The sequence below is a fragment of the Alligator mississippiensis genome, chromosome 15 (genome assembly GCF_030867095.1).
Source record: "Alligator mississippiensis isolate rAllMis1 chromosome 15, rAllMis1, whole genome shotgun sequence".
Taxonomy (NCBI): Eukaryota; Metazoa; Chordata; order Crocodylia; family Alligatoridae; genus Alligator; species Alligator mississippiensis.
Genome location: NC_081838.1, coordinates 25,881,150 through 25,905,606, shown reverse-complemented (window position 1 = coordinate 25,905,606; position 24,457 = coordinate 25,881,150). Strand labels below are relative to the sequence as shown.

The window sequence follows — 24,457 nt, the reverse complement described above, 5'->3', positions numbered from 1 at the left end:
AGCATCCTTGGCTGCCCTTCTGGATGACCTGCAGAGCCTGGGCACGGCCCTGCTGCGGGAGGAGGAGGAGGAGGCAGCCACAGCGGGTGAGGAGCCTGGTACTGAGGACACCTAGCTCCCAGCACGTCCAAGTAGCACCAAGCTGGGAGGATCGAACTGGCCTTTCCTGTGTCGATTAAAGAGGGTTTTCTTGAAGCACCAGTGTGTCTGGTGCTCATTTTCTCAGTGAGACCTGGCAGAGGACCCAGGCCTCCAGCCATCCTCTCCTTCCCTCGCAGCTCGCCCCAGTGGATCACAGCCGGGTGGGCGTGGGGGGTCCCACGTGCTCTGGACCTGGTGTCAGATGAGATGCTAGTTGGAGGGGGGATGGATCCAGCTCCCAGGTGCTGTCTGCCGCCTGTCCTCTGCTCCTGCCCTATTCCCCTCCCTGAGGGCTCCTGTCTCCCCACTGCTGGCACAGGGGACGACAACTGCCTGGCTCAGCTAGGGCAGACGTGCAGGGAATTCTGCGTAGCGAGGTCCTGAGGGCAGGGAGCTGCGTGGACAGTCCCACGAGCCCTGAGGAGGTGGCGGAGAGGCAGAAAGGAACCCCACAGGGCAGGGGAGGGGGACTGGCAGCTGAGGAGAGGTAGCAGCTCTGATGGAAGCTGCAGTGGAGCCTGGGGCTAGCGCTGGAGATGTGGCGCCCAAGTGTTTTGCATGTGAGAGAGTCTCCGGCCTGATTTGTTCAGACATGGAACCTGAATCCACCCCTGAGCTGCTGGCCCCTGGGATCTCCACATGGGGTGGGCACTGGGCAGGGGAGCCTGTGCCCTTCTGTGCTCCTGAGGACAGCCTGGGTGGCAGCCAGCAGGTTTGGGGTCCCAAGGGCAGCTGAGAGAGATCTAGGGAAGGAAGGACTGTTGTTTCTGGTGCTGTGGTATGATAGGAAGTGTTTCCGTGGGTTCCCAGCCCCACTGAGGGTTGTCTCTGAAGCCAGCAGCCAGCTTTTGTCATGCAGCAAACCCCAAACTTCAACTGATCAGCTCCTCAGCCCCCGCTGCAACCTGTGACCTGCTCCGTTTAACACTTTGCCTCAGAACAATCATGCCTAATGCCATTTAAACCTGATGTGTACGTGGCTGTGCCAGTCTGTCTGATAGGAGTCTTATTCCAGCTTGCTCAGGGCCACCTCCAGGTGGTGGTCTGTTTTCAGTCTGACCTGTCCCCTGCAGCCTGTAACTTGTCCTGAGCTTTGACTCTAAACTGCTTTTGATGTGGAAACAGGCCTCTAGGCTGCCTGTGTAAGGGACTGTCCTGAAGGGCAATGAACATGAATTAGCCCTAGCTGTGTTATCCGGGTCCTTCATCGGTACTTAGGGTGGGACGATGAGTTTGTGCCTCCGCAGAATCCCAGAATAAAAGGCTGTATCCCAGGGAAGCTGGTTGTCTGTTTTCAGTCTTGTAGGTCACGTTTCTGCTGCCCAGTTTCCTACAGTTGCATTCCCCATGCGAGCTGGGGGGGAGAGCATGGCTGCAGCCTTCACTACCACAGATTGTGCAGTCGAGTTTCCCTGCCCGTGGAAAAATCACAGGGAGCAGCTCGCCTAGAGCACACGGGGCCAGCCTCACCCTGAAAGAGTCGCCCAGGTGATTGTGCTGTCTCCCCTGTCAGGTAAGGATGCCCCTAGCTGGCCCCACCGATGCTGTGCTGCACCATGCTTGGGTGAGGGCAAGCGCATGGACCCATTCCTGCCTGCCCCCCCTGCATGGCGCAGCTCCCACTCCCTGCCCTGTGGCCAGTGGGGCACAGGACATTGTGATCATGAGGCATGAGTCGGTCTGTTTAGTACTAAAAAGAGCTGTATAACCCTGAGGGTTGGACCCTGTTTCTCCTGCACTGACCCGTAGGTGGTCATGCGGCTGCCAGGGCACCTCCTCTGGCATTTGCATGGGCTCTGGGTTTTGTCTACATGTGCAGAGCTGTGCTTGCCCGGGCTTCCCTCCTGAGCTGGCCCACAAGCTCCTCTTTGCTCACCAAGGCTGCTGCCCCGGTGGGCATGTGTATGTGGTGCCAGGCACTTCCCTGAAGCTTCAGCTGCAGGAAATGCATGGCTAGTGATGGTTTGGGGGCAGCGGCGGGTCCTCCCATCTCTTTTAGCCCAATAGTCTAGCGGTTAGAGCACTTGCTAAGGAGCCAGAACTACCAGACAATGGACTGGGCATTGAAATTCAGTTGCACTGCTGTTCCTAAAACAGGTCTACATGTGCCATGGCTGTGATGTGGGTGTGCAGGACTGGGACATGTGGAGAGCTGGTGTGAGTGTAATGCACCCAGAGGGCAGGTGCAGTGACTGTTCCTGCAGCACAGAGGAGCTGCACCTACGTACCCAGGGACATAGCACACACAGCAGGAGGTGGTGGGGCTGTGGCACAGCTCCTCTCTGCACCAGCTCTTGGAGCGGGCCAGGCAGAGGTGTCAGCTCCATCCAGACTGATATCGCAGCCTGGTACACTCCCCTGTTGTTCCTGCTAGAGCAGGGCACTTTGATCAGCGTGACGTGTTGATGCCTGAATGCCACAGCGGGGCACTGTGCAGTGTAAAGGAAGTCTATACAGATGTTGATAATGGGGCAGGTTCTAGGGCTAAATATTATTCCTGAAACAGCAGCAGCCAGGGAGGAGTACGTCCAGGGTTTCACCAGCTGTCTGCTGTATATCTCGCTCAGGAAAATCTAACTTCACCTTCCACACTGCTGAGAGCTTACTACAGATCATTTGTTTGGAAGTGGAAGTGTATGTGGTATACAGAGTGCTGTCTCGCTGCGGTTGCCAGATGTGATCTTCTACCCAAGAGGATTCCATCTGAGACTTTCAGAAATAGACTGTGTCCTTCTTTATTCATCGAGAGAGAATACCGCCTCCTCTAAGAAACAGACCAACCTCCGAACTTTTACCTCCAAAAAACACAAGGCTGAGTATCCTGTGCTGCCTGCAGTGTCCACGTCTTATTGTTTGAGCCAATGTCCTTTGATTTGTTTGTGTTTTATAAACGTAGCAAATTTATTACCTGCTCCTCATTGTTTTGTGGTCCTGGGGGTCGCAGTGTTACTGCGGGAATTTTCCTTGTGATGTTCTTTGTACTGATTCTTGAGATCAGTCCTTGCTAGTTTTTATGGATGTTGGCGTCCTGTTAATAGATGGCCAGTAAATGACCCAAAACTTGTCCAAGGGCCAGTATTTCTGCACCCAGACGCATTTCAAAAATGGATTCTGTGGCCCCTATTCAGCTATTAGCAGCTCTTTGTTAAAAAGAGAGTTACAATTCCACAGGTCTCCCCAAACCTTCCTACTATCTTCTTCTTTGTGGCCTTACCGGGGGCTACTGCCCCGGTAGTTCTTGCCCCACTGTGCTGTGGTGCATACATGTGACATGAGTTTTGCTTTCAAGAATTTGGGGTACAGTTTTTCCCGGGCCCCTGCACAGATCTTCTTGGAACTTGGTGGGCTTCGTGCTTTCAGCGGGGGCTATCAACCCTGTGGGTTTCATCCAAATCAGAAAAAAAACAACAGCGTTGTAGATGTTTCATTGATTCCCCATTGAACCCTATGGCCGGATCTCCGAGCCGGCACCGAAGCTTCGGAGCCACTTCAGCCAGGTCAAAATGGGAACCCAGCCCAGAGCTCCAGATTGGATCACTGGCATCTGAAGCCAGATCGAATAGCTGCCTACTCGCACGGGCCTACTTGATACCATTTTAATGCACTGGCTTAAGCATTGCTCTAATAACATGCTCAAGCATTTACTTTACTTTGAGCCCATGGATAATTCTATTAGCTTCAGTAGGTCTAGTCATATGCTTAAAGTTGCACACCTACTTAAAAGTTTTGCTGGATTTTGGACTGGTAGAATGCTTTGTATGCTTGTGTCTTTACGGACAGCAAGTACAATGAAACAGCCTAATACTTTTTCAAGGCTAAATGAGTTCTACTTCAGTTCAGGTGGCAGAGGTCTGTGGTGCTACTGCTTCTTCATCTTCTTTTTAAAATCAAGATCCTAAGCCTAAAGCACCCCGATGCTTTGGAGTTTCTTCAGAATATTTCCTTAAGAGGAGAAAATGGGGGTTGCCCCTAGTTTGGAAAAACTAAGTAATTCAGTCAGAAATTCAATGGAACTCAAGTGATCTACAGTAAGTTTGGGTTCCTCTATCTGGAGACTATACTGCCATATATTGCCCTTCTTTGAGAGGGAACCAGGGAAAGTTACAGTAGTCCATAAAACCTTCCTTAAAGAAAGGTTAAATTTCATGCATGGGGTAGAGCTTTCAACCTGGGGAAAAATCTTGACTGGATTACTAGCATTTGAGAAAAGCTTTTACATGTCCCTGTCTCTTCATTCACCCTGTGAATGCAGAACCATTCAGAGTACCCCAGAAATATGAGCCATGAAGCCATGTGAATGGCTGGACCCCTCTTCTGTAAATGCACAGATCTGGTAGGAACATGATCAGATACAGAAGTTTCATCAGAAAACATAGTCAGCTGGAGCAGCACATTCTGGTTTTATCCAAATTCAACAATACACTGAATAAACTCTGGCTACAAAATCAATGGCAAGTCCAAACAGATAATCGATAAAAATTAACAAACTATACCTGAGGATCAATGTGTCTTTGATATGAAACATTCTTTAAGAAAACATAGTAAGTGGGCATATACAAACCTGACGACGTTCAATACCAGTAAATGTAAGGTACTTCACCTTGGAGGAAAAAAAAACGCTGCAGCATGCTTATGGGCTCAGCAGTGCTATGCTTGCTAGGACCACAGCTGAAAGAGACTTGTGGGTCATGATTGAGCACAAGATGAACATGAGCCACCAATGCAATATCACAGCTGGTAAAGCTAACCAAACTCTGGCTTGCATCCACAGGTGCTTCTCAAATCTCAGGATGTCATCCTCACACTACTCGGCCTTGGTGAGGCCACAGCTGGAGTACTGCATCCAATTCTGGGCTCCACAATTCAAAAAGGATGTGGAGAAGCTTGAGAGAGTCCAGAGGAGAGCCGCACATATGATCAGAGGGCAGGAGAACAGACCTTATGATGAGAGGCTGAGTCATGGGACTCTTCAGCCTGGAAAAGTGCAGGCTCAGGGATGACTTGGTGGCTGCCTGTAAGTACATAAGGGTTGTGCATCAGGATCTAGGCGAACATCTGTTCACCAGAGCACCCCAAGGTAAAACAGGGACCAATGGTCATAAACTCCTCTAAGACCATTTCAGGCTGGACATAAGAAAAAATGTCTTTACTGTCCAAGTCCCCAAGACCTGGAACAGACTCCCTCCAGAAGTGGTGCAGGCACCTACTCTGGACTCTTTCAAGAAACGTCTGGATGCTTATCTTGCTGGGATCCTTTGCCCCTAGCTGATGTCCTGCCCCTGGGGCAGGGGGCTGGACTTGATGATCTTCGAGGTCCCTTCCAGCCTTAACATCTATGAATCTATCCTGGCTTTGTAATGCAACTGCCAAAATTTGCTGTGTACCAGAAACTGGGCAATTGAATCATCTTGGGAATCCAGCTTTAATACAGATTTCTGAATGTTGCCTTATTTTTATATGCTATTTTCTTGAAAGTATGAAAGGACTTGTTAAGCCGAATCCAAGTGTAAACACTGTCCAAATGTCCTGCCTGGACTTCTCAGCCCTTGATGCTTCTCCCAGTCTTGAAGCCTGAAAGCTTTTGTAACCATCCGAGCTGCAGTCACTTATTTTGTGAATCTGATTCTTTTCCCGTGTGCGCCAGATGTGGCAGTCAGGGAATTCTATTAAGGGCCACTGGTTCTCAGTGACTTGTCTCAATTTTTTTGAAAAATGACCCTTTTAGGCATACCTCATCCGAATTGATCCATGTATGATAAGCTTTCCTTGGACGAAAGCACTATTTCTAGTACTGCAAAGGAAATAGCTGTATGCTGGCTGCCTTATTTTAACATTAAAAGACAAACAAACAACCCCCACCCCAAAACTTTGCTACAAGAAACACTCTTTCAAAATTCCTGGTCCAGACTGTGTAGGGTTGTAAAGAAATGCATTCCAGTAATTGGTGTCAGATTTCCACTCCAGAAAGCCAGTTCTCAATACAAGTATTGGATACAAGTAAAGCAGATACATGAGCTAGAAAGTTTGGAGCAGACAAAGGTTGGACTGTACTCCAGTGCTTTCCAGAATGGGGTGCTTGAAGGAAGGAAAAGCTGAAGAAGGAAAAAGGGAAATGTTTTCAACGAGCAATAATCACGCCTCAGCTGGGCCTCGTTGGCTACAATACTGCCACCGCGCACAAAAGTTGGAAAAGAGCAAGAAGGAAAACTGAAGAGCTCAACAGTATTTGTTAGGTAGTTGAAGACATTATGATGGCATAAAGTGTTTCTTTTTATTATCCATATCCTGGAATCGAAGGGGAGTGTGCAGCAGTATAGCAAACCTGCAAAGGGTGTTAACACAAGGTTACGTGTAAACCATGACCCTAGCCATTCCTCGGTTCTCGTATGGATGTGGCTGGCGTGCTGTCGTTTGTCAGGCCGGTCAGTGGAAGGTAACAATTTCTGTCTCGTCTCTGAGAGTGCTGTTCTATTAGGGTTGTAATTCTCTTGTCGAGGGGTTGTGTATTTTGCTGTGCTCTGCTCTCTCTTACTGGTCAGCACAGCCAGCACGTGCCCCAATGACACCCAGAAGCAGGTGTAGGCTATTTCAGGGTGCAGAGCCTGGAGGGCCTCTTGCCCTGCCCGCCTGCCTGGAGCCCAACAGGGATAGGCTTGGACAGAGGGAAGACTGTCTCTCCACTTATTTTACTGTGATTGAAGGGTGGAGGCAGAGGATGCTGGTTTAAATCACATTCTGATTGGCCAACTGCTTGGCTTCCCTCCTGATTGGCTGCTGTATCCCTTCCCCCAGCAGGCCTATAAAACAGGACAGTGCTAACCAACACAGTGCTATGTTGGCTAGCACTATAGAAGAAAGAGACTTGGGGGTCATCATTGACCACAAGATGAACATGAGCCTGCAATGCGATGCTACGGCTAGTAAAGTGACCAAAACGCTGGCTTGCATCCATAGATGCTTCTCAAGCAAATCCCGGGACGTCATTCTCCCCTTGTACTCGGCCTTAGTGAGGCCGCAGCTGGAGTACTGCGTCCAGTTTTGGGCTCCACAATTCAAAAAGGATGTGGAGAAGCTTGAGAGAGTCCAGAGAAGAGCCACGCACATGATCAGAGGTCAGGGAAGCAGACCCTACGATGACAGGCTGAGAGCCCTGGGGCTCTTTAGCCTGGAAAAGCGCAGGCTCAGGGGTGATCTGATGGCCACCTATAAGTTTATCAGGGGTGACCACCAGTATCTAGGGGAACGTTTGTTCACCAGAGCGCCCCAAGGGATGACGAGGTCAAATGGTCACAAACTACTACAAGATCGTTTCAGGCTGGACATAAGGATGAATTTCTTTACTGTCCGAGCCCCCAAGGTCTGGAACAGCCTGCCACCGGAGGTTGTTCAAGCGCCTTCATTGAACACCTTCAAGATGAAACTGGATGCTTATCTTGCTGGGATCCTATGACCCCAGCTGACGTCCTGCCCTTTGGGCGGGGGGCTGGACTCGATGATCTTCCAAGGTCCCTTCCAGTCCTAATGTCTATGAAATCTATGAAATCTATGAAAAACCAAGACAGCTACTCTTTAATCACCCTGGAGCAGTAACCTTTTGTGGGCTAAGATCAAGATCGAGTGTAGGGAGTATTTGAAGTCCCAGACTAAAGAGTCTGGGATGAAGGATGCTTGCCTGTAGTAACTGGAGGCATCTGAGCATGAACGGTGTGTGCCCCCAGTGGCTGGGGGGGGGCATGGCTGCGCCAGCAGCGGTGGGGGCACAGCAGCAGGGATCTCCTGCAGATGCTGCTGGCACTGTTGGCAGGGGTGGGGGTGGCGAGCACCGCCCATGCGTTGGTGACCACCCGCAGGTGGTAGTGCCTTTTTGTAGGGAGTGCACCACCACGCACAGGCGGTGCACGTGCACACGCATGCACCGCCTATGTATCACTCCTGCATCTGAACCACAAAACCTCCGGGCTTGGGCCTGCATGTAGGATGCCTGCCAATGGATTTGGGAGCATCTGAAGTCCCAGGGGGATAGGATGGGTGTCATGAGAAACCACAGAATGAACATGAGCCACCAATGTGATGCTGTAGCCGGCAAAGCGAATCAAACACTGGCACGCATCTACCGATGCATCTCAAGCAAGACTAAGGATGTCATCCTCCTGCTCTACTCAGCCTTGGTGAGACTGCAGCTGGAGCACCGTGTCCAGTTCAGGACGCTGTGCTTCAGGAAGGATGAGGAGAAACTCGAGAGTCGAAAGGAGGGCCATACGCATGATTAGGGGACTGAAGAACAGGTCATACAAGAGAAGCTGAAAGACTTGGGACTGTTCAGCCCTCATTTCAAATAAAAATCGTGACTCGTAGTACCTAACTGGGGAGCACGGTACGGAGCCTGAGCCCGCTCATTGCTCCGCACCCCGTAGATCACATGAAGAGTGGACTTTTGCTTTTGGCAGGAACTGTTCTCACCCTCTGGCTTGCACGTAACAAGCAGTGGGATTGCCAGCAGTGTTGGGTTTTTTGTTTTTTGTTTGGAAAGCGGGTATGATGCATTTTGAAAAATACAGTACTTCCTACGCTGACATAGTAACGTGGACCTGATCGTGGAGGACAGGACCTGCTGGGGAGAGGGAGTGTTGCCCACTGTCTCTGTTCTTCCCAAGTAGGCTGGAGAGCTTGAAGGAGCACAGTGGGTCTAGGCTGATCCTCTGTCAGTTTTGCTCTCTCCTAATATGCACTTTGCTGCATGGGGAGTTTGAGGAAATCCCAGTCTTAGTGGGGTGCTGCAACGCAAGGCCCCAGACTTTGGGCAGGGCAGTTAGCCCTGCCAGTGCCAGTGCCACCCTGCACACGGGCATGCATTCATTGCTCAAGTGGGCTGGGGAGGGACACTGGGGCACTGTTTAAGCTGTGACCAGTGCTTACAGTGGGAAGGCTGTGGCTGGCGTGGGAGAGGAGCTTGTGTTTTTCACTTTTTCTCTTTTGCTGAGCATCCTGCTCCAGTTCTGGCCTCTCCTCCTGCAAGCACCAACCCCACAAGAGCCTTTCCCAAAGCTTAGAGTGATGGGCAAAGTGTCTGTGTACATGTAGTCTGCAATACGCTGGCTACTAACAATGGCTACGTGAAGAAAGCTGCACAGAATGAGCCCACCCAAGTGCCTTGCAGAAAGGGCTTCGTTGTCCTGATGTGGAAATTGCAGGGGATTTCACTCATGCGGGCTTTTTGTTCTGCTTTCTTTTTCTCGCTTATAGGCAGAGGTCTGTCCTGCCAAGGCATCCTCACAAGGATTGCAACTGTGATGTGATGGAGAGAGGCTTGTCTGCTATCGTTGACATCAAGAGCGATGCTGTCTGCAGTTCTGTACTTCTGCCAGGGTCGCCCGTGTTCGCAAAGTGGAGAGCGAGCTTGCCAGGCTAAGAGTGATCCAAAAATAAAGATAAAGGTGACTGATGGTGGAGCATGCCAATGAAGTCCATTTCGGAGTGTGGGAAAAGAACTGAAAAGCGTGGGAAAGGAACTGAAACACGAAAGCTTTGATATCAAGGCAAATGGACCCGGCAACGCAAGACAATTGACCTCATTAATACATTTGTTATCACGGGCCCCACATATAAACCTCCTGGGTCTCCTTAACTAAGGCAGAGCTAGACTACATTGAACAGGGTGGACAACTAGCTGCTTTGTAAATTAATAGATTTATAGATTCATAGATGTTAGGGTCGGAAGGGACCTCAATAGATCATCGAGTCCGACCCCCTGCATAGGCAGGAAAGAGTGCTGGGTCTAGATGACCCCAGCTAGATGCCTATCTAACCTCCTCTTGAAGACCCCCAGGGTAGGGGAGAGCACCACCTCCCTTGGGAGCCTGTTCCAGACCTTGGCCACTCGAACTGTGAAGAAGTTCTTCCTAATGTCCAATCTAAATCTGCTCTCTGCTAGCTTGTGGCCATTATTTCTTGTAACCCCCGGGGGCGCCTTGGTGAATAAAACCTCACCAATTCTCTTCTGTGCCCCCGTGATGAACTTACAGGCAGCCACAAGGTCGCCTCTCAACCTTCTCTTGCGGAGGCTGAAAAGGTCCAGGTTCTCTAGTCTCTCCTCGTAGGGCTTGGTCTGCAAGCCCTTAACCATACGAGTGGCCCTTCTCTGGACCCTCTCCAGGTTATCCACATCCCTCTTGAAGTGCGGTGCCTAGAATTGCACGCAGTACTCCAACTGCGGTCTGACCAGCGCCCGATAGAGGGGAAGTATCACCTCTTTGCATCTATTCGTCATGCATCTGCTGATGCACGATAAAGGACTTCAAGATCCCTTTCCACTTCCGAGCCCCCCAGCAGGTCATTCCCTAGGCAGTAGGTGTGCTGGACATTTTTCCTCCCTAGGTGCAGCCCTTTGCATTTCTCCTTGTTGAACTGCATTCTGTTGTTTTCTGCCCACTTGTCCAACCTGTCCAGGTCTGCTTGCAGCTGTTCCCTGCCCTCCGGCGTGTCCACTTCTCCCCATAGCTTTGTGTCATCCGCAAACTTGGACAGAGTACATTTGACTGCCTTGTCCAAGTCGCTGATGAAGACATTAAAGAGTATCGGTCCAAGGACCGAGCCCTGCGGGACCCCACTGCCCACACCCTTCCAGGTCGAAGCCGACCCATCCACCACGACTCTCTGGGTGCGACCCTTCAGCCAATTCGCCACCCACCGGACTGTGTAGTCATCCAAGTCACAGCCTCTTAACTTGTTCACCAGTATGGGGTGGGATACCGTATCGAAGGCCTTCCTGAAGTCTAAGTATACGACATCCACCCCTCCTCCTGTGTCCAGGCGTTTTGTAACCTGGTCATAAAAAGAGACTAGATTGGTCAGGCACAATCTGCCTACTATGAACCCGTGCTGGTTTTCCCTCAGCATAATTTGTCCTGCTGGGCTCTCGCAAATGTGAGCCTTGATAATTTTTTCAAAGATTTTGCCAAGGATGGAGGTGAGACTGACTGGCCTATAGTTGCCTGGGTCCTCCTTCCTCCCCTTCTTGAAAATGGGGACCACATTGGCCCTTTTCCAGTCCTCCGGGACTTGGCCCTTGCGCCACGAGCATTCAAATATTCCCGCCAGTGGCTCTGCAATGATGTCAGCCAGTGCCTTCAGCACCCTCGGATGGAGCTCACCCGGGCCTACCGACTTATAGGCATCCAGTTCTTCTTAACCCCCAGGGGCGCCTCTGTGAATAAAACCTCACCAATTCCCTTCTCTGCCCCCGTGATGAACTTATAGGCAGCCACAAGGTCGCCTCTCAACCTTCTCTTGCGGAGGCTGAAGAGGTCCAGGTTCTCTAGTCTCTCCTCGTAGGGCTTGGTCTGCAAGCCCTTAACCATCCGAGTGGCCCTTCTCTGGACCCTCTCCAGGTTATCCGCATCCCTCTTGAAGTGCGGCGCCCAGAATTGCATGCAGTACTCCAACTGCGGTCTGACCAGCGCCCGATAGAGGCCAGCATGGGCTCAGCAGAAGCGGTCCCGTCGCGGCCCACTCCGATTTGAACAATCCTCTGGTTCTGCTGAATCCCTGTCGTCAGCTCTCTCAGGTGGGGCATGAGAAGAAGACGAGGAGAAGACCAGCCCCAAAGGAGCTGGATAGATCCTTGTTTGAGCAGTTCCATTGTCTCCATCCGTACGGCCACAAAACCACGTCAACAAAAGATGCAACCAAGGAAGAAGTTCAATCTCAAGTGCTGTAAAGCCCTGCTAAGGAACATGCCCTACAGCAGCGCCTCCGAGAGAATCATGCCAACTGCCCCGATGCCCTTGATGCCACTGACCGCTCGAGGAAGAGCGAGAGCCTCAAGAAAGGCATCCGTGAGGCGTGCCAAAAATGTCAAGGCTTCCTCACAAAGAAACCTCAGGACTGGTCAGCGAGAATGATTGGGAAATGCTTGCCTTCCAAATGGACAGAGCACACAGTGATGTCAGCTCCAAATAGAAGTGCCCACTTTCCCGACCTTCAGTACAGATCAGTCACTCCGCGGCCCCTGCCACATGGACAGTTTTGCACACGTAGAGGAAGAATGCATCTCCCGCTATGTGTGTGTTAGTAAAAGCCACCATTGAGTAAGTGTGTAACGTAATAAAAAGACAGGAGACTTTATTAGTGCTGCAAATTCTTCTGAAATTTGCTGTGGACTCACCTGAGGCCTTCACTGCAAAGAACCTGCTTGGGTTTGCTTTAGCACTTCCTTCTGCCCGTTTACCTAGTCATTGCTTTCCATTTTCCCCGAGGGTTTTTCCCCTCTACTTGCCAGAGGAGGCTGAGCCCTTCCTGAGGCTGGAACAGGCTCAGGTTTCAGATGGCAGATCCATTCCTCTTTCTACGCAGGTACTGTCCGTGTGGGAGCTTTGCCCTCTGAGGTGCAGCTCCCCGGCCTGATACCGGCAGATCCCAGGAAGGGGGAGCACACGGGGTGCTCCAGCAGGCTGCAGAGAGGCTGCTCCTGGCAGGGGAAACACCATGGGTCTGGGTCCATGCAGGCAGTTTTCCTTAAGCGTTCCTGGGGATAACTGTTCTTCTGGCGTGGTTTAGTACCTGCCAAGGTGTTGCGGCTTAAAGCCCACTTTATGGACATGGGAGGCTCCTCCCTCGCTTGCTTCTGAAGCCATATGGCTGAGGACAGGCGAAACTTGGGGGCATCTGAACCCCAAGCCTCCGTGCTTGGGCCTGCTGGTTGTAGGGCCACTTATGGGTCTGAACTGACTCACTGATTTGGACTTCATTGGGCTGATTTGGCTTGGAACGTGAAAAATGTCCTTAAGAAACAAAATGTGCCTCAAAGAGTGCTAAAGCAGGTTCCCTTTCATGGCTTGTTGCCACAGCTAGCCAGCGCTGCAATGGCTCGTCTCATGCAAAAAGCTTCTTGCCATTTTTGTTGGGATCTTTCTGCTCTGTAAAGACATGGACCACATCTCCATCCTAAATTAGGCCTGGGGCCAGGGAGCCAAGGTGCTGGAGAACTGTCCAAATCTCTACAGGCCACCAACCTTAAAATATTACAATGGATTTGTCCTGGAGAAGGCAGGCAGCCCGAGTCTCATTTCCTCTCTTACTGTGTTCCCTGTATCATGGAGCCATACAGGTCCTTTCCCTAGCCTTGGTGTAAGGCAGAGCAATATCAAGGCTTTAGTAAATGAATGTGCTGCTTCCAAGGACTCCCCTAGACCCGGGACAGGAGGTCTTGTCTACAGCATAGGAGATTCAGTGGGAGCGTCTACCCGGGCCTTTAGGGGGCAAAGCTCCTGGGTGGGCGTCTGCAAGTGCACCCAGATCACAGCACACTGAGCCAAGTCACAGCAGCGCTAGGTGGCAGGGGAGCCAGGGGGTCGACTGGGCTCAATGTGCTCAGAGGGGTTGGCTGGGGCATGAGGCTGCTTCGGCGCGGGGCTCGCTGGCAGACAGCCCCAGCACAGAAGCACCCTCGTGCCACAGCCAGCTGGACGGGTCTATTTGTGTCCTGCTGTGCACAAAAAAACTCTGAAGCTGTGTATTTACAAGTCCTACCCTGCTGCAGAGGTGATTAGTTTGGTGCTCTTTCAAAGACGCATGGACAGGCTGTGCGGTTCATTAGGCAAGTGCGCAGTAAACGTCTCATGTGGACGTGCCTGGCACTCCCAAAATTACCCCCATCTGGGGAGCAGGGCAAGTGTTGAGTTGTGATGACCTCCTGATGGCAGCTGGGAAGACCCTCTGTCCACCGCTCTCAGGCTACTCATGTCCAGCTGCTCCCCAGGCACCTGATGGAGCTGGTTTCTGGAGTTGCTGCAAAAGTTGAATCCAGAGGCTTTGCAGAGAGGTGCAGAGACCATCTCCACCCCCGGCCTCAAACCCTAACCCGATGCCGGGCATCTGAACTCCCCCTCCAGATCCGAGATCAGGTTTCGATAACAAAGCAAGGGTAAGAATAAGCATCGTGCCAGTCCTTGCCTGGGCACATGGGAAGATGTTGAGGGACCCTGAGGATCCCCTGCTCAGGCTCACCCTGTGCCGAGGTCTTTGGGATCTCAACACTTTGGGATATTTCAGGGCATTGAGATGTGGACTTACCTGGCAGGGTGGTGAGAAGCAAGAGCAGCTTCCCCCAGGACTGCACAGTGCTGGTCTGCAGGGCTGGTGGGGGCTCAAACCCCTGGACACCCCCTGCCAGCCCCAGCCTTGGCGGGGCCAGCAGATATCAGGTGTTTGTGGCTCTGAATTTGCCTCACTTGACCTTCACAAGGTCCCCTCACAGTCCAGCACCTCCCGCTCCTGGAGACAGGCCCAGGAAAGAGCCTCAGTGGCAGAGGGTGCTGGTGGCAGGGAAGCTGCAGGGGCTGGGCCGTGGGAGAAGGAGCTGGGGCTAGAGGTGGCCCAGAGGGCTGGTGTGGCCTGAGCTGAGGCTGGAGGGTCAGGGCTGGGGTTGGACTGCTTGTGGGGAGCAGGGGGATGTCCATGGGATGCGGGTCTCTCCCCACAGCCTCCAGGAGCCCCCCTCACCTGCCCCAACCTGGCTCTGGGGCACCTGGCACTGGGCACCAGGGCCCTGACTCTACCCTTGCTGCCCGCCCCAGCCCTGCCCCAAGCACTCGTGGGGGAGCAGGGCCAGGACGAGCAGGGCCCTGACCAGGGCGGTCATGGTGCTGCAGGAAGGGAGCCCAGAGCCCAGCATGGAAGCTCAGCTCCTGGGGCCGTGGTCCCCAGCACCCCAGGGCAGGTCCTTGAGCAGGATCAAATTGGGATTTGCATAGAGGTAGTGTGCCAGGGGAGGCTGGGACAGATGAGAGGGCATGTGCACTCCTCTGTCCCTGGCCAGGCCTCCCCATCTCTGCTGGGGAAGCCTGGGCAAGCTCTTTAGGCTTCACCATCACACCTCTTTGGATGCGAGCATTGTTTGTGGTATATGATATGTACCTTCAAGGGGCCAATAGATGGACCACCCAGTCTTTCCCCGTGATGCCCTGCAGGTGCGGTTTGTGTTGGTGGGAGTTGTAGTTCTCCCTGCACGATGTGAGCGTGTGAGTTGATGAATCCTGTTCCTAATCAAGATAAAGCTGTCTACCACTCCACCGGTCTCTGCTGAATGGTGACTGGAGGATGGGGCCCCAAAGGCGTGGAGGTCTGAGCGAGTCCCCTGTCCCTGGGATCCGGTGGCATACAGCAAGCACTGTACGGTTGTAGTGCGCAGGTTTGTTATTACCCTGAAATAGAATAGTTTTCTGATAGCATATTGTTAGGTTTACAATAATTTGGATTATTAAGAAGTATTAGCTTTACAGCTGAATACAAGGCATGACCTGTGGCCTAGCAATGCAGCTGACCACAAGGTAGAATGATAGCTAAGCCTTTCCTTGTGTCATGTAATCATTTTAACTGTATTAAGCATTTTCTGAGTTAAAAAGTCGATCTGTGTCTGTGTGCTGAAAAATCAGCTACAGCAAGAAGTAAGATAAGACAGGGAAGCCATTGTTCTGGGTACACTGGTTGCGTCCTTGAAAAGTATCTACTACTGTATAAGGTTTTGCTAACATATTATAATGTTACTGTTACTTAACTTTTCGCTTTTAAAAAGTGCTAGTTCAGCTTAATAGAAATATGCTGTTACAATGATTTATAAAGCACCGCCCAAGTATTGCTTTTTGTTAACCATGTAGTCTTGCCTTGTTGTAATAAGTATAAAAGATCGCCTCGCCCTTGGGGGAGGGGGGGAGGGGGGGGGCATTTTGCCTTTTGCTGGCTTTATGGTCTTTGCTCGAACAAATAAACAGCTGTCTTTCTTTACCCGCGTTGTCTGTCAATCAGATTACAGCTAGACAACGAACCTTAGGGACGTTTCTCCCACCACAATTTGGCACCCCAGATGGGACCCGTCTAGCTTGGCGCCTTTGGAGACCTCCATCCCCCGACATCCCAGCGCGCACCAGGTGAGTTCACCTATTTGGGTCAGTCTCAGGAGGTGGACGGTCCCCTCAGGACCAATAAAGCGGGATCCTCAAGTCGGGTAAAGGAACGGTACCGGCGAGTACCTCATGTCAGGTATGTTTTTGGTTTCTATCTGGTTTCTGGTTTTACCTCTAGAGGTCTCTGGAAGCAGTCTTTGAGGGTATCTGTCTGCTGATTTAAACGCTGTTAGAGCCAGCAGCCTGGCCAAAAGGTGAAAGACACGGATATAAGGTAGAAATGCTGTTATAACGGCCAATGACTAGGGTCTCGGACTCAAGACGCCCCTCCTCACGGAGAAACCCAGTGGGGTCCGAGAACACCGGTTGTTGTACGTGGACGAAACAGCTTCAAGGCAGGTAGGACTTAGGGAAATAAGACTGCTTGTGCTTGGATATAATCGTGGGTTCCGGTCTAGGGAAAGGGAAAGCTATTCCCGATTCACCCCTTGATTTTATGATTAAAAATTGAAAACATTTGGAGGGACGGGCAGAACTGTCCAAGTCTCGTATGGCAGAACTCTGTTTAACTAATTGGACGTCTTATACGTCCCAGTTAGATTTGGGAAGACAATGGCCAGAAAATGGATCATTTGACCTAAATCGCCTGGCTGCCTTACGAAAGATCTTGGAGGACCTCCGCCGTGGCCAAATGAGTTATTGGTATTTATGGGACAACGTTGCTAACAAGCAATTAAAACCTTTAGCTTCCCAGACCCCTGCATCTTTCCCGAATCTGTTAGCTCCCCTTCAATGTCCAAAACCTGCTGCACCACCGTTATATTCAAAAGATGATTACAGACCCATGCCTAGGCCCCCTAACCTACCGTTGATACCACCTCCAATGTTTAAACCCCAAAACATTGCCCCCGGGCCGGCCGAGGGACTGGGAAGTCTTCGGGAGGCATCACCTCGATTGTCTCTCTCGAAATCCCCGAGTCCCGGATCTGGAGATGGATCCAGAGATCCAAGATCCCTCTCCAGATTCCAGTTCCACTCCGATTTCAAATCGCACTCGTCAAAAATTGTCTAAGCCTGCACTTCAGTTCCCTCTAAGAGAATACCCTGTGCCTGGCGAGGGTGGAGAAGTTATCAGTCACCGGACACACGCTCCGTTCTCCACCACAGACCTCTTAAACTGGCAAGAAAACACCCCCAGGCTCAGAGATGATCCCGAAGTAGTTCTAAGGCGCTTCAAAACCATTTTCATGACTCATAACCCCTCCTGGTCAGATGTCATGCAGCTTCTCGAAAGCCTCTTAACTACGGACGAGAAGACTCAAGTACTACGCCATGCTGACCAATTTCTAGCCGATCAGCCCCATGAAAACCACCCCATGCCTAATGGCATGCCCAGGCAAAATCCGAATTGAAATTACAATCAGAAAAGGGGACAAAATTCAATACGAATGCTGAAAGACAGCATTTTAAAAGGATTAAAAAAAGCAGGAGATAAAACTACAAACTGGTCCAAAGTGACAGCTACTGTTCAGGGTCCCGAAGAACACCCTTCAGACTACTTTAAAAGACTCTGTAAAGCTATACGCCAGTATGGAAACATGGACCCCGAGACACCTGCCACTTTGCCTGTGTTAAGACTTGTGTTCATAAGTCAGGCTAGCAAAGATATTAAAAAAAAGCTTCAACATAACACTGAGGGTGTTGAGGGTAAATCCATAGCAAAAATCTTAGCCATTGCTACTAAAACTTTTAATGAAAGAGAAAAAAAAAAGAAAAACAAAACAAAACAAAAGGAAGATCAGTCCAACATTCGCATGTTGGCAGCGGTAATACAGCCCACAAATGCCTATAAAACCAATCTGCCCTGTGGCCCGAGGCCCTTTGTGCCTAGGCCACCGGGCCGTACCCACCAACCGTATGGGCCCAAAGTATGTCATTACTGTAAACAGGAAGGACACTGAAAAAGAGAGTGCAAGTTAAGACCAAAAAGATCCCCAAGTGATAACCCTAAAAATCAAAAATTCAAGAACCCTCAGTTCACTGCTGTTACCCCAGATCTTGCTCAAAACCAATGTGACGACTGACGTGATGAGGGAGATTCTACATGCCACTTTTTACAACTATCCTCTGTCCAACCTAAAGAAGTCACCCTAAACTGCAGTGCTCAAGATCCCCTAATACCCGTAAAGATAGGAGAACACGTCTACGAGTGCCTGCTAGACACAGGGGCAACTTTTTCCAATATTTCCAAAGAACATCTTTCACCAAGTAAAAAACAAGTCACAGTTATGGGAATTGAGGGAAAACCCTTCCGTTGCTCATTTTCTCAACCCACGAACGTAAAAATTGGCCCCCTCTCAGCAGAACACTCTTTTCTTCTAACAACTGGCCCTGTTAACCTTCTTGGACAGGATCTTCTTTGCAAACTACAAGCCACCATACAGTGCTCACCTGACAGAATTATTCTAACATTTCCGTCCTCCCTGGTCCCAACGATAGCTACAGCGCTTGCAGTTACGGAAAACTCGAGCTTGCAGTCTCTTCCCCTTGTTCTAAAAGAAAGGGTACCCCCAGAGCTTTGGGGCCTCACCTCCAGCTCCGTGGGACTCCTAAAATCTGCAGATCCTGTCAAAATTCTAATTCGTACCAATCTTGAGCCACCTAAAATACCCCAGTATCCTTTAAAAGCAGAAGCTATTGAGGGACTCAAGCCTTTAATTAAAGATTTTTCTAAACAAGGAATTTTAATTCCCTGTCAGTCCCCCTATAACACACCTATACTTCCAATAAAAAAACCCAAGCCTGGTCCAGACGAAAAACCCATGTATCGTCTGGTTCAAGATCTCAGACATATTAATAAGTATATCATTCCTCGACACCCGGTCGTTCCTAACCCCAATACTATTTTAACTGCAATACCCCCTGACACTGCTTTTTATACCGTAGTAGACCTCTGTTCTGCTTTCTTCAGCATCCCCATCCACCCTGAATCCCAATATCTTTTTGTCTTCACCTGGGGTTCTTCTCAACTGACCTGGACAAGGTTACCCCAAGGATATATAGAATCTCCCAGCATTTTTTCTCAAATTCTTCACAAAGATTTGCAAGATGTTACTTTTCCTAACTCCTCATCCCTCCTAATATATGTGGATGATTTACTCTTATGCTCTGCCTCATCAAAAGCATGTATTCAAGACACCATCGTTTTACTCACTGCACCAGCCGCCAAAGGCCACAAGGTGTCACCAAGCAAGCTTCAGTTTTGTAAATCCACTGTTAAATACTTGGGCCACATTTTGGAGCCTGGCCAAAGACGCCTGAGTGATGACAGAATCCAAGCCATCCTAAATATTCCCAAGCCTATAACAAAGCGTCAAGTTCGGGGTCTGCTGGGAATGGTGGGGTTCTGTCACTCCTGGATCCCAGCCTTCAGAGAGTTAACAAAACCACTTGTACAGCTTACCACAAAAGAGACAGAAGAGCCAGTCTTTTGGGATCGTGAAGCTGCCCGTAGTTTCAGTAATATAAAATCTGCTTTAACTTCTGACCCTGCCCTAGGGCTACCAGATTATCAAAAACCTTTCACTCTCTTTGTCCACGAGCGACTAGGAGTAGCCTCTGGGGTACTTACTCAACCCTTAGGCAACACCCAATGCCCGGTAGCTTACTTCTCTGCACAATTAGATCCAGTGGCAAAGGGGGGAGTAGGCTGCCTTCGCACAGTGGCAGCAGCTGCAGCCATAGTCGAGAAAGCCCAGGAATTAGTCCTTGGATACCCCCTTATCCTAAAGGCTCCACACGCAGTAGCCCTCCTCCTCTTCCAGAAAAATAATCAACATTTTTCTCATCAGAGAATGAACAAGTATAAAACCACACTTTTAATGGCTACAAACCTGGTCATAAAAAGATGCAATACCCTGAATCCGGCTACTCTATTACCTCTACCCAGCGACGGGGAACCAGACTCCCACGTTTGCCTTCAAGTTGCAGCATTTTCAGACAAACCCAGGGTAGATCTTAGTGACTTACCCTTAGACAACCCTGACTTAATTTTTTTTATAGATGGCTCTTCAAAATTAGTTAATAGAGTTAAAAAAAATGGGTTATGCAGTAATAACTCCATTTAAAATACTTAAAGCTGAACCACTGCCTGGGCAGTTGAGCTCGCAGGTGGCTAAACTTACTGCCGTTACACGAGCTTGTCAATTAGCATCGGGCCACTCTGTAAATATTTGGACTGATTCTAAATATGCCTTTAAAATCTGTCATGCCACTGGACAATTGTGAAAACAGAGAAAATTTATGACAGCCTCTGAAACTAAAATATCAAATACTAAACAAGTCAATGATCTCCTACAAGCTATAATGTTGCCAAAAGCCATAGCTATAATGCATTGCCCAGCCCATACCAAAAAGAGAGATCAAGTCTCAAAAGGCAATGCCCTGGCCGATGCTGCAGCTCAAACAGCAGCCTTTCAGCCACTATCCGCCCTAGCCTTCCAAGCTCAAATTCCTCAGTCAAAGGCATATTTGGGAATATTGCTAAAGCCAAAAATATACAAGTCTGCACCACCTTTAAAACAACAGAGATAAAAAGCGGCAGGAGCCACCTGTAAAAAAGATGGAATATAGCGATTGCCAGATGAAAGGATAGTGCTACCTAAAAGAGCGCTTAGACCCTATCTGCAACAACTCCATCAAAGCGAGCATTTAGGTTATAAAAAACTTGCCACTATCACTAACAGGCTGTTCTACACACCCGGAGTCTACCAGAAAACAAAAAGGCTTTTAGAACACTGCAGTATATAAAAAAAGTTTAATATCAAAGAAAAAAAATCAGGACCCCCTGGAGCCCGCCCCTAGGCTTATACTCTCTTTGAAAGACTACAAACAGATTTTGCTGATATGCCTAAAGACAATGGGTACAAAAACCTCCTAATAATTGTTGACCAACTCACAGGGTGGATAAAAGCTTTCCCCACCAGAAGAGCTACAGCACAACAAATAATAAAAATACTCCTTAATGAAATTATACCCAGGTTTGGTCCTCCACGTATCATTGAAAGCGATCAAGGATCGCATTTTACTGCTGACTTAAACAAAACACTGGCCAGCTGCCTAGGAATAGAATGGAAATTCCATACCCCTTGGCACCCAGAAAGCTCAGGACAAGTAGAGAAAATAAATCAGACCCTAAAACAAAAAATTGGAAAGCTATGTGCTGAGAGCGGGTTAAAATAGACTAAGATTCTCCCACTGGCCCTTATGTCCATCAGATCGACCCCCAGGAGAAAACTAAAGCTCAGCCCTTACGAGCTGCTGTTTGGACACCCTGTCCCCCAACACTTCCCCTTACTACCGGCTCACACTTCTTCTCTTTTAGGCAATGAAGGACTCACCTCTTATATTTTCTCTCTACAGTCTCAGTTAAAATCTCTCCATAGGTATGCTGCTTTAAGCCAACCCCTCCCTGCCGATGTCCCAGCACATCGCATCCAGCCTGGAGACTGGGTGTATAGAAAAACTTGGAAACGGTCTCCCCTTGAACCTAAGTGGCAAGGACCGTATCAAGTCCTCCTCACCTCCCACACCGCCGTAAAAATAGCAGAAAAGGACAACTGGATTCATTATACTCGTACAAAAAAGACAGAAGTTTCACCAGAGCTCAGGATCGGCTCCAACGCGAGCTTCCCTGACCTAAAAAGGGGGAAGCCAGAAGAAGACGACTGCGGACTTCGTGGGAGCACCGCACGCCCACCTGACCGCGACAAGGGTGAGCCAAAAGCAGACAAAAAAATAAAAACAAACACCTCCTGGACCTGCAGACCATTAGATAATATAAAACTCAAACTAACCAAGGTCCACTAATGAACTGTCACCCTTTTGGGGTGCTGCCCAGCCCAGAGAGCACCGAACTCCAAGTACTGCATCCTCTAGACACTTTTGGATCAGCTAAAACTGAGCACTTTGAGACTATAACATGTTCCAGAAGATCAGTTATTGGAGCTGCAGGGTTGTACATACTATTTGTGCTGATTTTTGTTATAATATGGTTTTTATAACTATGTTATTTCTAATCTTTCTCTTTGCTGGAGAAATAAGTCTCTCACAGGGGTCGGCTATAGCTGCCAGTTGCTGCAGATGTGCTAATCCTGGTGCCCGAGGTTTTCCTGTCTGGATAAGCGATTCAATCGAACTCTCTGATATAGATGGGAAGGTCAACATTGCCCGTTGGTATCCTCCCTCACATTGCTGTAGTTCAGCAGAAGTTTGGGTATTTACTTATGAAACAGAATATTGTGTAAAGCCCAGCCACCCAGTTTTCAGACAATTTGCAGAGTCTCCTCAGGCTAAGACTACTCTTAAACCTAATGTTGCCCATATCTCTGATAATAATATATACCTCCAATACGTTGAGAGACCCGCTAAAGCAAAAAACCAAAGTGATTGCTGGGTGTGCAGTCATTTTCCTCTCCACACCCAAGGAGGCATTCCCATGACTCCCATCCCCTTGGGCCCCATCGAGTCACTTTTAAACCCCTCTAATAACCAAGCTTGGGACCAAAGTCAGCAGGAGTTCCTTTTAGTAAAGCCTGTTGTTGAAAATTGGTGTTTCTGTATAAACTGCTCAGTAGCAGACTGCATTAATTTAGGCACAAGCAGATGTCACCACTATTTTACTAGTTCAAGTGGAGGAGACTGGCGTAATAATAACACAACAACTCCTACCTGTTGCAGCTCTTACAATGATTTCTACAGCAGCAAAAATTTAACCAAGGGCACTAATCCTATCTGCACCCCCATCTCCTCTTTAAATAATACCTTGTGGTATTGTTTGTACACTGATACCTCCCGGGGACAATGCTTCTTCAATGGAACTGCAAATCCTTCCTTTAAATCAAAGGGTGAACGCGGGGTGCTAGGATTAGGAAACGGGGGCCGAATACCTCCTAAGTATTCAAACCTCGCTGCTTTAAAAGGACAATACTGGGTCTGTGGCTCCCACGCCTACCATAAAACCCCTGCCAAAGGAAAAGGTATCTGCTATCCAGCAATGCTAAAACCCTCTACGTCCTTCGCCACACACCTTCCACGGGGCAGGTGGCGAAACAAGAGGGATTTACAAAAAAGCCATGATATAATAGACAAATATCAAAAAACTCCGCTTACCAAAGGAGTATTAGTGGGGTGTTCTTTAGCAGGTATACTCCCAGGAATAGACACTGCTTGTCTTAAAAGATTTACACTACACTTGCAAGCTGTGATAGAAATCATGGCTCATGAATTCAGCGAAGGTCACAAGGAACTCTCGAAGGCCGTTGCTGCCTTGGCTGACACCCAAAAAAAAACTCCAACAAATGATAATTCAAAACCGTATAGCCCTTGATTTTCTCCTTGCTGCTCAAGGGGGAGCTTGTGCGGTTATCGGACCAGAATGTTGCGTTTGGGTTAACATCTCTTTTACAATAGTACAAACCCACCTCAATGATGCAGCTGTCCATATCCAGAAAGCCGAAGATGTAGCTAAAATCCCCAAAGTTACATCTCTTAGTTGACTCACTAATTGGTTGCCTTCCCTTACAGGATACCTTAGACCTTTTATATTAAGCTTAATCAAAACTGTTATAACTATAATCTGCCTGTTGTGCTGTTTTCAGTGTCTATGCTCTCTAGGACAACAGTTTATGCAAAGGCAAGTAAAAATATATGTTCAGTTTATACAAATATCCAGCATCAATCATCAAAACCTAACCCCACAAAAAGTTGAATACCTAAAAGTGTGTTCCAAAATTTCCTCTGGAAAATTGAAACAAAGGGAGGATTTGTAGCGCGCACATTTGTTATTACCCTGAAATAGAATAGTTTTCTGATAGCATACTGTTAGGTTTACAATAATTTGGATTATTAAGAAGTATTAGCTTTATAGCTGAATACAAGGCATGACCTGTGGCCTAGCAATGCAGCTGACCACAAGGCAAAATGATAGCTAAGCCTTTCCTTGTGTCAAGTAATCATTTTAACTGTATTAAGCATTTTCTGAGTTAAAAAGTGGATCTGTGTCTGTGTGCTGAAAAAATCAGCTACAGCAAGAAGTAAGATAAGACAGGGAAACCATTGTTCTGGGTGCACTGGTTGCGTCCTTGAGAAATATCTACTACTGTGTAAGGTTTTGCTAACATATCATAATGTTGCTGTTACTTAACTTTTAGCTTTTAAAAAGTGCTAGTTCAGCTTAATAGAAATATGCTGTTACAAAGATTTGTAAAGCACCGCCCAAGTATTGCTTTTTGTTAACCATGTAGTCTTGCCTTGTTGTAATAAGTATAAAAGATCGCCACACCCTTGAGGGGGATGCATTTTGCCTTTTGCTGGCTTTATGGTCTTTGCTCGAGCAAATAAACAGCTATCTTTCTTTA

At 49.0% G+C, this 24,457-nt stretch overlaps 2 protein-coding genes and 1 pseudogene across 2 annotated transcripts in view; 2 read left to right on the top strand and 1 right to left on the bottom strand.

Moving 5' to 3' along the window:
• The window catches only part of LOC132243234 (coiled-coil alpha-helical rod protein 1-like), a 9,331-nt gene extending 6,286 nt beyond the window's left edge, over positions 1-3,045 (top strand). The window contains exons 18-19 of the mRNA XM_059718891.1: positions 3-86; positions 1,440-3,045. Of these exons, the coding sequence (XP_059574874.1) occupies positions 3-86; positions 1,440-1,447 (92 nt within the window). The 3' untranslated portion in view covers positions 1,448-3,045. The remainder of the gene's footprint in view (positions 1-2; positions 87-1,439) is intronic.
• On the top strand, positions 1,582-24,457 carry LOC132245836 (uncharacterized). The gene is made up of 4 exons (XM_059718948.1): positions 1,582-1,654; positions 9,385-15,328; positions 15,943-16,064; positions 21,485-24,457. The coding sequence occupies exon 4, from the start codon at positions 22,021-22,023 to the stop codon at positions 23,425-23,427; it is 1,407 nt and encodes a 468-aa protein (XP_059574931.1). The 5' UTR covers positions 1,582-1,654; positions 9,385-15,328; positions 15,943-16,064; positions 21,485-22,020; the 3' UTR covers positions 23,428-24,457.
• On the bottom strand, positions 6,175-6,324 carry LOC132245949 (U4 spliceosomal RNA; annotated as a pseudogene).